The 12,990-nt window shown below is 37.7% G+C and overlaps 1 protein-coding gene across 2 annotated transcripts in view; it reads left to right on the top strand.

The window, feature by feature from the left end:
- The window catches only part of ASAP1 (ArfGAP with SH3 domain, ankyrin repeat and PH domain 1), a 141,316-nt gene that overhangs the window by 67,615 nt on the left and 60,711 nt on the right, over positions 1–12,990 (top strand). For both annotated transcript variants that reach the window (XM_059867184.1, XM_059867190.1), the window contains one exon: positions 6,837–6,909. In XM_059867184.1, coding sequence (XP_059723167.1) covers positions 6,837–6,909 — 73 coding nt within the window. The remainder of the gene's footprint in view (positions 1–6,836; positions 6,910–12,990) is intronic.

The raw sequence follows: 12,990 nt of genomic DNA, 5'->3' as shown, positions 1-12,990 counted from the left end.
GAGCCTGCCCACAGTCCTATGTCCACACCATGGTAATTAGAAAAAAAAGTGATGCTAACTTCATTTAATGCAGAAGTGATCATACATAGATATTGACCAGTGTCTACATTCTTGCTCTTGCAGAAAAGGCTGCTGAGTAGAAGTCTGGTTGCCAAGAAGGATCCAGTTGTCAAGCAAATTACAATTAGCAATACTGTGCTTTTCCAAGCAATATCGACTGTGCTTCCATTTGAGTAATACTTGCAGAATAATTAAGTGGCTAACAGTTTTGCAGCTCTTTTAAGAGCCCACACAAATGAGCTGGCTCATCTATTGTGACCTTCATAGCACTGGAAGTTGGTGATTTTTGTCACATATGTGGAGTTTGGAGAGGCTGTTGCTTTGCATCAGACCATGTAGCTAAGAGCAGACGTGAGGAAAGCTCAGCTGATGGGATCTATGTTAAATTTTGACATTACCTGAAAAAATACTTTTGGGAAGATATATTTACTCAGTTTGATCACTGAATGCTTTTTTCATTAGCTTATGCTTAAAACACTTGAAGCTTGATATTTTTAGAGAAAAGACAAGGTTTTAAAAATAATGTTATTTTAATTGGTCTTCTATTAGGAGCAGCTGGGAAATGGTGATGTATGAAATGATGCTGGCATCAGTTAATACAGTGATAAGTGCATGTTGATGTGTTGTTTTGGTTTGCTTCTTCTCATTGGGACCCTTTGGGGTTTTTTTAAGTAATTCAGGACAAGTTCAAGCTGGGCCTTTGTATATCTACCTTTTACACAAGAGGTTGTCTCTAGAAAATTCTTAACACTTGAACACCCCTATTTTTGTCATGTAGACATGTGCTGAGACCAACAGTTGGAAACAATTTTCGTTCTGGTGACTGGCAAGAACAGTATAAATTGAGTGGAGAGGAAAGGACAGGAAGGGTGCTTTGAATCACTTCTCTGTGTTCAGAATTAAGTGGGTTTGGAAGTCTGCTTATTTCTGAGTGAGTGAGCTACAGGAGACCAACACTTGATACTAATCTTCTCTTTTGGTTCTATTTCACTGTGGCAATTATAGGGGTTTGTGTTGTTGCAATTTCAATGGCATGCAATAACTTACTGTCTAGTCTGTGTTTATTGTATATCCAGTAAAGTCTGGACTTTATTGTGAGGAAAGCTGACACTGCTGCTGCACAGCCATAACTTTGTAAGGTGCTATTCCTCTACTTCATTCCATGGGTCCTGTAACTGGGACTTGAGCAGAGGGCAAGCATGTTTTATAGTATAGCCAGCAGTAACTTTTGTGCCGGGGTTAGAGAAGTGTGTAAATTAGTAACTGAAAGATTTACTACTTTTAGTCCCTTGAAGCTGATAAATCATCTGTGTGTGTTTCATGAAATAATTATTCTTGTGTCTGACAATACAGGCACATGACTACCAAGCATTCATTACACCCATTTGTGTGTATAACCTCAAATATTTTTATATTTCACATGGATTACTTTTTTAATATAAGAAAACTATTTCTTAAAATACATGGATGGAGGAGTTTTTTGTGATGAGTACATAGGTTGTGCATGCTCTAATTGCCTTCAAGGTTTTGTCATGAGTTTGTCTTGTGCAAAATATTGTAATGGTTTAAAATATTTATTCTCTGGTTTATTATTTTTGTGGGTGGGTTCAAGTAGTGGTAGGATATGGAATCTTTTAAGGCAAATCTCCTACAAATGGTGTGAATAACTGAGCTTCCTCTGATACAAGCATGAGTGGTTTGTTCCAGTTGGAAAATGCATCTCCTTCAGATAATAATCTACTTGGGGATTAATAATATTCCATAATATCTACTGAAATATTAATGCCATAGTTGGTGTCTTGAGCCACTTTTTTCTTTTGTTATTGTTAGGCTGAAACAGAAATTAGTGGGGTTTTATACCCCTCTTCAAATTGCAAGGGTTTGAGAGGTACACAAAATGTATTTGATGTTTTAGTACTCTAGTGGGCTCAATGAGCAGTAGCATCCTTTGTGCAAATGTGTGCCTCTGGGTTGGTGTTGATTTCTAGAAAAGCTAAATTTAATATGTGTGCAAACACTTTTGTGATTGGCTTCTGGACAGTAGATTTGTGTTAATATGGAAATAAAGGTTTATGTGCTTTATAAACCATGATTTTCATGTGTATTAGCAATAAGCATCTCAAATATTCATAAGTGTGGTTTATAGTATGTAGACTTTTGTGTACAAACACATCAGGACAAATATAGAATCACAGAATGGTTTAGGTTGCAAGGGACCTTAAAGTTCATCTAGTTCCAACCTCCCTGTCATGAACAGGGACATTTGCTAACACACTCTAATATGTATTTATGCACACACATACCCATAAATATATACATATCTATACTGAATAAAAAGACACAAGGTTTAAAGAAACAATTAGTGGTTTGTCTACATGTGAACCTGACAGTTTTTACTACCTCAGAGACAGATGGCAAACCAGAATCTACCACTTTCCACGCTGTATTGTAGTAAATTTCTGGTTTAAAATTTAGAGACTATTAAATCAGAGCATGGTCCCAAAATAGAAATACCTTTCACTGTGAAGAGATCAGGCTCTTGAGGATTGAGGAGAGGCAAAGCAGTATCTGTCAGTGTGAACAGAAGAGGAAAATGTATAGCAGAGAGGGTTGGTGTGGGTTAGGGGATGTCAGCATATATCTCTCCTGACCTGGCCCTGATCTGTGTGCTGTGGCAGGCTGGCAAAAGTGCCCGTGCTGCTACCCAGTGATCTCCATCAATGCATGATCCATTGGGAGAGCTCACCTTGTCTACAGCCCAAAATTAGTTTGGTTTTATATCCTCAGGTGGACAAGTTTTCCACTCACTGGTATGAATATCTACCTGTGAATGTACCTCTTAGGAGGGAGGAGGTGCCTTCTCTGAATGTGAAATGGTAGCTAAGTACACATGTCTGTCAGTGTGTACTGCACTGATGGAAGGTGAGCTAAAAAGGAGCTTTCACAGGGCTCTTGGCAGCACAGCAGCTCCTGAGCTGGGTCATGGTATAGCCAACAGGAGTGCTCTGGGGTGAGGGAGCCAAGACACTGCTTTCTTCAGCAGGGCAGATTTAAACCAGCTTGCTGGCTTGAAATGGCAGGCTGGGTTCAAAGCAGCCATATTATAGCAGAAAGGAGAAAGTATATCTGGGGTAACTATGTGGGAAATTCCACTCTGATTAGTTAAAAGAGATTTTCTTCTTGAGCATAAGCTTCAATATAAGTGAGTGCAGCAACCAGAAACCTCAACCAAGCCAGAGAATCTGCTGAGAATGAGGAGGAAGGAGCTTTCCTTTCTTCAATTTATTTAAGCAGATTAAATATGGTGGTTGTTTTGTTTTGTGTTCTTTCCCCCACCCCCCCCCCTTTTTTTTTTTTTTTTTTTTTTTTTTTTTTTTTTTTTGTGGAAACTGATTTTGCAAGATTTTGAGCAAATCTCCAGGACGGACATTTTCAAGAATAAAGCTTCGTTCAGCTAATAAGGTTGTGAATCTGTGGTGTAGATACCTTTAAATGATTCATCTTTCCAAAATGCATGAGAGGGTGAGAAAATGTTCTTCTGTAGAACTTAAAAAGGCCTCTGGCAAGATGGTTTCATGAAAATGAAGCAAGAAGCATTTGTCAGGAGTGGGTGGTGGTAAGGAAGAGTTCAGTAGATAGAAAGGAGTGCCTCTGAATACCCAGAGATTGTCACAGAAATCCCTTGGCTCTCTAAGACACTGCAATTTCCAATTATATAAATGTATGCCACTTTTAATGGAAGATCAGATTTCGTGTCTTCTATAATTATTTATAGGCAGTTAAAGTGTTTAGCATTCTAAATACTCAAAATGAAAATTAATGGATGCTCCAAAAGCTTATTTTCACCTAACTAGGGAAAGCAAGGCTGTCTAAGATGCTGAGAAGGTGGTATTACTCTGGAATAATAATTCAATTAAGCATTGAGTGCAACTTAATTACTTTGCAGCAGAGTGCAACTAAAAATTATAAGGAAAAGACATCTAAGAGGAATGTAATATATTTGGAAATAATCTGTCTCCAGTTATATAAAATAAATAAAACAAAAACAAACAACCAAAAACCCTCAACACCCAAAGTGCCTAAGCAACCCTAGATAACAGGGTTTTGTGCACTTGGTATGTAAGTGTGTTTTATTTATAGTTTTGGACTATGAAGAAGTAGTTCATGTAAAAATTGTACTTGCAAATATAAAAATACAGAATTGGCCCTTGATGTCATTTTCACTTAGATCACTGGCTCCTTCAGGCTGTGGATGTCATCTTTCTATATTGCTTTACTCAGTGATTCCTCTTTTAAAATAATGAATGCTCCCTTTCCTCCTGCTCTCACATTAGTGATTGCATCTAATTCAATAGCAAATCCAATTTAGAAAATTTTTCTAGTCTGCTTGTCATAGTCTTTTAGATTGATAACTTCAGGAAAAAGTTTCCTGGGGATTTTGTATTTGTTTCTTTCTCTTGAGTGTCCAATTTGCTTCAATACTAGACCTTAGTGCAAAGTTTTATCTCTCAATCTCATCAATGTTAACCATTGTATTTCTTTCAAAATATTGGTTTCAAATTCTTATCCTATGTTTAAACTCTCAGTAGACAAGTGAGTCATTATTTTTTTCTGGTCATTGAAGATGGAGAGAACTTCAGTAGGAATGTATGATAGCAACTGCCTGACGTAGCAGGCAGGCAGGAGCAAAAGCTTTTGACAGCATTTGCAGAGGAATCAAAGAGAAGCACTTGCTGTGCACTGTCTTGGAAAGGAACACCAAGTTCCCAATATTTTATTACATTTCAAAATGGTAACTTTTCCTGGCAAGATGTAAGTCAAATCAAACCCACTATTTTAGTGGGGAGCAAAAGAAGTAATGATGTTTGCAGTTCTTAATGTTTTAACCCATTGTTCTGCTGTAAATGGAAAAAAACCCAGAGATAAATAGCCTCAGAAGGCATTTTTACAGCTTTTGTGGTTCCAAACAATCTAGTTGTAGCTGCCACAGGAGTGATTGTATGATCTAAGAAAATGGTTGTTTCCAGTTAAAGAACAGAAACATTCCATTTTATTTGGTTACCGATTATCATGTATTCTTCAGCTATAACATTTTTCATGGTTAAAATTGGGCTACTCAAAACAGAACTATTATATATTAATTGGTTTCTCTCTGTATGGATTTCTACTGGAAGTGTTCACACAGAGGAACACTCAGTGTTTGGAACTTACTGAAGAGCAGAACCCTCGTGTTTACCTGTCTCTGGTGCTTAAACACTGTAGTTGACCTGGAACTCCTGATGTGGTTTTCTGGAGCTTCTTAATACCCAGTGGAATATTCTTCAATTCAATAGAATCATAGAATGGCTTGGGTTGGAAGGAAGACTAAATATCATCTAGTTCCTACAGCCCTGCCATGGGCAGGGTCACCTTTCAGTAGACCAGGTTGCTCAAAGCCTCATCCAGCCTGGCCTTGAACACTTCTAGGAATGGAGTATCCACAACTTCTCTGGGTAACCTGTGCCAGTCCCTCATGACCCTCACAGTAAAGAATCTCTACCTAATATCTAATTTCAGCCTACTCTGTTTCAAGTCATTCACCCTTCTCCTAACACTCTATGCCCTTGTAAAAACTCCCTCTCCAGCTGTCTTGCAGACCCCATTTTTCAGGTGTTGGAAGGTGCTATGTGGTTTTTCTAAGGCTTTCACTGTCAAAACCATCTCAGATTTGGCAGTGAAAGCTCTGCTTATGGGGCATTTTCACTCAGTGTTGCTGGTGATGTCCCTCTGTGAGGGAGTAGCTGACATTGTGCCTTGTTCTGCCAGGCTTCAGACCCCCAGGAGCTCCAGAGTTTAAACTTTTTGGATAACAGGGCTGTGCAAGGGTCTCTGCAGTGTGAATGGTGTGGTCTCTACCAGGCCCCATGCTCAGCTGTGCTGCTGTCCTGACAGTGGTTCTGAGTACAGGTTCTCCAATCTCCAGTGATTTGGAAGTGAATATAATATGGCAAACACTGCCATTCTGTTTGCCATACTGCAGACACCAATCTAACATTACCTAGGTGATAGGAAATTGCCTGTGATCTAAATGGGGAAAAATATATCAAACTATTTAAACATTTCTGTGTATGATTGGAAATCTAATCCTCAATTCATCGTTACGCAATAATGTTTTATACTGTATTTTGGAACTATTGCAGAAAATTTGAAATTATTAAAGTTGTAGTCTTGAAAATGCATATTTGAATATTATTATTAGTCCTTCAGTCGCATTATGTTGCAGAAAATCAGGTATTATACCTTTATTTTGATTTACTGCTTTTCATCTGCTGTACTTTGAGAGTTAGGTTGTGGAATTTGGTGCAAGGGGTCGTGTTGCAATCTGTGTCTATAAACTCTATTACTGTGGGGGAACCACAGATGTTAACAAGCAATTTAGCTGTAGTAGAAACTGAAGGGCTAGTATAGAAGCATCTGCTATTCTTTTTTGGATTTTTTTCCAAAATATAATGCAATTGAATAAATGCTTTGTCCTTTGCAAAGCTAAAATGGTGTTTTTCTTCTAGTGCTGTCAGTACTGTTCTACTCTGTTGTCAGAGCATTTTCAGTTCAATTATTTAATTCATCCTGAAGGGGTTGAATGACCCCCGACCTTCCCACAGGCTGTATAGTTGTACCTGCAGCTTTTTCCAGCCTGTGAAACTACTTGCTTTATGGGTTTCTTTTTGGGTGTTAAAATATATTCTGGCAATTAATGAAGTAAATATTTAAAGGTCGTTTACTTCTTGCTATTGTAGGCATTGGATCAAGACAGAACTGCACTACAGAAGGTGAAGAAATCTGTGAAAGCAATATATAGTTCGGGGCAAGGTAAGACATTGCTTTCAGTTTTACACAAAAGCCAAAGCATTTAATTTCAAGTTTGAGATGTCTTGTAATTCATCCTGTTGAAATGTGTAGCATAAGAAATGCTTACCTGTTTAGGAGTGTTTGGACTTCAAAATTTTCTTATTTTACATCTGATTATACATCAGATTAATGTGCTCTCCCGTTCTTTTACCCTCATATTCCTTCTCAATGGCCTCTAGGAGAATCCAATGGGTAGATGTTCTTGCTGTCATAATATTTTAAGTATTTACCTTAAACTAGAAGAGTGACAAAAAAGTGTTCTCGACAGAATTTTTAGAAAGGACTTATAAGTGAAATAAGATTTAGAACTTGTTTAAAATTTAAAAAGTAAATAAATAAAAAGAAATATCTGGTTTTGTTTTGTCAACATGTGGTCTCCCTTAATGATGTGTTTCTCTTCTTACCTAAAAATCAAAATTATGTATTTCCCTTCTTACCTAAAATAGTATATAAATGTACTAAATATAATTTTTTTTTCTTGCTTAAAGACACTGTTGATGTTTTACTGGGACTATAGTAGTTACTTTGATGGGACTTTATTTGGTTAGATTATGAATTGATAATCAGTTTGAGTACAGTAACAAATGGTGATTAAGCACAACAATATACAAATTTGATTTTAAAAATGCTACAACTCTAATGCTTCTATCTCTTCTCTCATGTTCTAAAAACTGTGCCAAAGGCAGATAGGATAACAGGGCTGTGCACTTGCCAATAATCTTCTGGCTGTAAATACTTGATTTTAGAAAATCCCAGTTCCAATTTCCTAACAATAATAATGATCAGTTTAGCAAATGTTTTCCATATACAGAGCTACTTGTGAGTGCTCTTAGTTTCTGAGTTTATGGAAGTGGCTGGGATTTTAAATATCTTGTAGATTCTTAACTATTCTCATTTGCCAATCACTGATGTTGGTTTGCTAGCACCATGCTTTGATTAGCTGTAATTTCAGTTGTTGATAAATGTTTCCCAATAGACTGTGAAGCGTGATATAATGTCAGAATAGTATTTGGTGCAAGTGTATTTAGCTTTATGCTTTTAGAAATATTCAGATGCTCCAATAAGCTTTTCTGTTTGAGAGTACTTACTTAAACAGAGTTTTGAAAATTAAGTTTCAAAACTGATGAAAAGTGTAGAACACGTGAAAGGTGCTTCTGTCTGGTTTGAAACTACAATATAAATAACTATCATTTGACTCTTGTGATAAAAATAATATTGTTGTTAAGGCCTGTAAGTAAGGCAGTACTATATGATGAATTAGTTGCATTGAATAAAAGCAATAGAAGGTGGGTTAATGGTTTTTGTTGGGTGCTTTGCACTTAAACAGGAGCAGAGATGGGTAGCTGGATTTTACCTTTTTTTTTTTTTTAACATTTAAATTTTTTTTAAAGGTACAAGTTAGTAGGAATTCTTTTGGCTCAAGAAAGCCAAAGCTTTATACATAATCCTCTGGCTCCCTCTTCAGAATGCTGCTGTCAGAGGCTCTTACAGTGAAAAGCTGTGTGCAGGAGGCAGTTCATGTAGTGAGTGATAAACTGGGATTAGTAAAGCCAAGACCAAAAATGTATTACACATGTGAAACCTTATAAAAATAAATGTGAAGTAAATCAAAACTCAAGCTCATTTTGTCTCCTTGTACAAGGAAAATCACTGAACCAGCTATTTTCTTGTGCTCCAGTGATGAAAATGGATTTTGTTGATATTTAAGTAAAGCATTCCAGAAACAGCTATAAAAAGAATTGGGGTTTATCAGTTCAAGAAAGTATTATGTGGCTGTTTTTATATTTCAAAAGAAAGCCTCTAACTACATTTTGAGAACCCAGAATTGGAATTTTGTTTTACAAATTTGTTTGTTACTGTATTTACTTTACTAAAGTAGGAAAAGGTTTTTAGTACTCCTTTGCTTCAAAATCTCCTTTGAGAACTCCAGCTGAACTGGTGGAGAAAGAGTTACTCAGGGACAATAGAAATTCTTTTTTCAGTTCAGTAATCCAATTCATACTCTACCAAAAGCCATAGATAGTTTGCTTTTTTTTTTTTGGGTTGTAGTTTTGGGTTGTTGGGTTGGGTTTTTTTGTTTGTTTCTTTGGGGTTTTTTTTTGTTTCTTTAGGGTTTTTTTGTTTCTTTTGTTCTTTCTGGTTTGGTTTTTCAGGGAGTTTTTTTGAGGGATGGTTTTGTTTGGGTTGAGGTGTTTTCTTGGTGATTGGGTTGTTTTATCGGTTGGTTTGGTTTGGGTCTTTTGGGGTGGTTTTTTTTTTTGTTTGTTTTTGGGGTTTTTTTTGGTTGGGTTTTTTGTTGCTGCTGCTGTTGTTTTTTGGGGTTTTTTTGTGGGTTTTTTTTCCCCTTGAGTAACATTTGACCAGTGACAGTGACACAGTGCAGTGTCTCAAACAGAATTCTTCAGGAGGGCTGAACCTTATGGTGTGTTGGTTTGTTCCTCTCCAGTGCTGAATTATCAACCACAAGGGTCTCTGGTCTGTTACAAAGAGCTTTAACATCACCCAAATACTTTCTGCTCTTCCTCTATTTCCCTCACCCATTTGTCATATTTACAGTTGGAGCTACTCCTGTGGAAATGAAAACATACCAACACAGGAGTATAGAAAACCTTTAGAATTGTCCCCTATTTTCATTTCTGAAAGGGTTGTATGGGAAAGGACTGTTTATGGAATCCAGTGAGACACACAGACACCTCCTTCTCACCACTTGCTCCTTGTCTGGCTTGCTGTCTTCTGGCATGATTGACTGTGTCTGTAACTAGGAGCCCTTCTTATGGTAGGGGTGCTGAACTTCATGGAGAATCTGTTCTGGTTTCCTTTCCTGTAAGATTTGGATTGAATTGTAACAGCAGTAGATGGAACAATTATTTTTGCTGTAGATTTTTCAATCACTTTTTTTCATTATTTCCTAGGGATAAGTCCCAAATTTAATCAAAGGAGTTTACACAATGGAGAAATAAAAACATAAAATCCATACAAGACCAAAGATACTGAGATGGATCAGCAGTCCACATGGTCTCCCACAGTGTTCAGCAGCAGATGCTTGAGGAAGAAGAGAAATGATTCAAAGATGGAGTGTATTTTAAGCACTTCATTTAGCACTTTCTCAGCTCACGCTGACATGAAGGCCAGGAATTACCTTGAGTCAGAAATTCTATTGTCATGTTTAATACTTCTTAATGGACTTCTGCAACTTATTTTGTCCAAGGAATTTGAATTAGTGTAAATCTTTAAAATACACAGTCTTGCATCAATCTAGTTAAATTCTCCTGTGTGAAGTTTCCCAGTGCATGTTCATGTTCTTCAGATCTTGAGTCACCTGAGGAGGAGAGTGTCCCTGCCCATGTCTCAAATTGGCATTGGCCTCAAATCCATCAAAATGACTCATCTGATATGAAATTGAGGGAGCCTTGCATGTTTTGGGCAAGAAAGTTTGTCAGAGACTTTGGAGTGCCAAAGCTTACTAGAGTAGAGTCAGAGGAGTTTTTGGTGGATGAATCCAAACTCTGTTCTGTGGACCATTCTGTCTCTTGAAGTAGGTTTGAGTTGCTTCTGTTATTACTCACAGTATCTCTCTTTTCTGAACTCAGCAGCTCTAGGGGGTTTTGAGGGATTTTTTTTTTGTTTTTCAGAAACCATCACATTCAATCATCCTCACTTTGTCGAAAATGGCAGCATAGACTTCCTTTTCTAAAATAGAGAAGAGGAGGAGTGAGTTTTGGGCAGCAGGGACAGGAACTGCACACAATATTAAGGGTTTAAGCCCAATATGGCAATATTTTGATATTGCATGCTGTGTTTCTTCAACTGTTAGATTTGGTATAAATCCTCTCAAGCAGAGGAGAAAGCAAATTCTTCCATCAGAGCTTCTTCAAGCATGTCAGTGATGAACAGAGATGCAAAAAGAAGTGATTTACTTTTCTGGGCTGGCTTATCTCTCAGTGCTCTTGTACTGTGATGATCTAGAGAACCTTACAGACTCAGTGAGATGTTTCTTGCTCTGAAATATGGAAAGAGACTTTTATTACTTTTCCCTTGAACAATCTCATTCCAGAAGGTGTTATTGTTATCAAGTTCGGACATTTGTATGGTGGTCAAATATTTTATTTTCTTATTATTTTTTTCATTATATCTCAGCTTTGTGAAGAATGAAATGAGAAAGGGTGGGTTTTTTTATTTCAAATAATTTCTGCCATCCTTTTTAACCTTGCCAGCTTTCTTGCTTTTCTAAAGCCTTTCTGAGCCATCTTTCATTCATAAATGCATGTTGGCTCTGACCTTGGTTATTTTTCCTCTCACTATCCATGGAACAAAGCTGTTTTAGAAGAAGCTTAAAAATAGTTTAAAGTTGATCAAAATTCTGAAATATTATTTTTATTAACCACAAATGCAGAATTAATTCTTATTAATTTAGACATTCTTCAGCTTTCTTTGGGCATAATCAATGACAAAAGTACTGTTTTTCTTCTGTAAAGTATTTTTTTGTGCTTGTGTTCTTCAGTGTTTGCAGGGTAATATATCTGAACAAAACTGTTGTAGAGGAAGGAAATTTTAGGCCTTTAATTTCAGTGATGTGTTTTGTAGGTCCAGCATATAAAGGCTATGCTTTAACCTCTCCCCACAGTATTTGTACTTCTGTACCCTTACTTGATATACACAAGTAGACAGAAATCTCACTAGGCTCAGGGGCATATGCTAAAATTCCAATGATTTTGAAGTGGGAAATAAACATAGTATTTAATGAATGCTGTGAATTCATTTCACTCTTTTCTAGTGAAAGAGTTCAAATTCTGGGAATCTCATTTGAGTATTTTCTGTTCATCCTGGGAAAAGTTTCCCACAGGGTCACTTTAGGCATGGACACAATTGCAGGTGACTGTCTGGGAATGTAGTGCAAGGTGGGATTGAGCCCTGGGAGTCCTTCAGAGCTCTGTGGTCCCTGCTTCTGGAAGTGCTGCTGTGCAGCAGTGGCTGCTGCAGGGCTGCTGTGGCTGCCACTCCTCCCTGAGCTGCTTGGATCTGCATGTCCAGAGGCATTCCTATTATTTCCTCTTAATATTTCCTCAAAATACATGTTAGAGCTCAGACACAAGGGATACCACAGCGTTATTGTGCACTGGGAGCTGTGAGGGTTTTCTCCAACCAAAGGTAAATTCAGTGCTGAATGCTGCCCAGAGATGAAGGTGTGGGTTGTGGAGGAGATGCAGAGCTTTCAGCTCAGAAAGTGCCACTGCTGTGTCCAGGCCAGTGTGCTGCTTTGCACCATCTGTACATCTGCCACACTCTGGTGGCATTCTCAGCATGGGCTCACGTGCTGGTGGCCTTGCCAGCTCCCACTGGGAAGGGAATGATGAGTGAGACCCCTTTGAAGGGAGCAGTGTTTGTCAGTGGAGAGTCTGTCAGTGCAGAGCCTTCCTCAGTATTCCATGATTCTGGCACGCCTCAGGGAGCTGCTGAAGGAGCAGGATGTCTGGCTGGGGAGGCTGTTCTATTTTCATCACAGTGCTGAGCATTGCTTACAGTGTTGGAAAGACGTGATTCAGTTCTGGAAGACAAATCTTATTCCCTGTATGTACTGCTGTCAGTGATCCTGTCTCACTCTTAGGGTTATTAAAGCCTTGTGTGAGGACTTGTATCTAAAAAAGTAAATATTGTCATGCCTATTAGAGCTTTCTGTATGAAAAGTAAATTCTATTAGGACGTTAGGAAATATTTCTGAGTGCATGAGGCTCCTATGGTGGGATTAAAGAATGCTCTTTGCTCTAAGCATGCCAGGTTTCACGTTCCATATTTTAGTGTAGGCTGCACTGCAGATTTAATTTTTCAGCTGTGTGCATTTATGGTTGAGTAGGGAATTGCCTTACCTCTTTAATAGAAAGTATTTAATCTCCTTTTGCAAGATTTACACTGATACTTCTGTAGAAATTGAAAATTTCTTATTCTTCCAAAATACTTGCATTTTGTGTGCCTTTGTGTGGCAATTACAGAAGTAAATACAGGAGTCTTCCTTTTACTTCACCATCAAAACTTCATTTCCAGATT

Source organism: Haemorhous mexicanus, chromosome 1, assembly GCF_027477595.1.
Source record: "Haemorhous mexicanus isolate bHaeMex1 chromosome 1, bHaeMex1.pri, whole genome shotgun sequence".
Classification (NCBI taxonomy): Eukaryota; Metazoa; Chordata; class Aves; order Passeriformes; family Fringillidae; genus Haemorhous; species Haemorhous mexicanus.
Note: the sequence above shows the minus strand (reverse complement) of the source record. Positions and strands in the feature narration are given on the sequence as shown.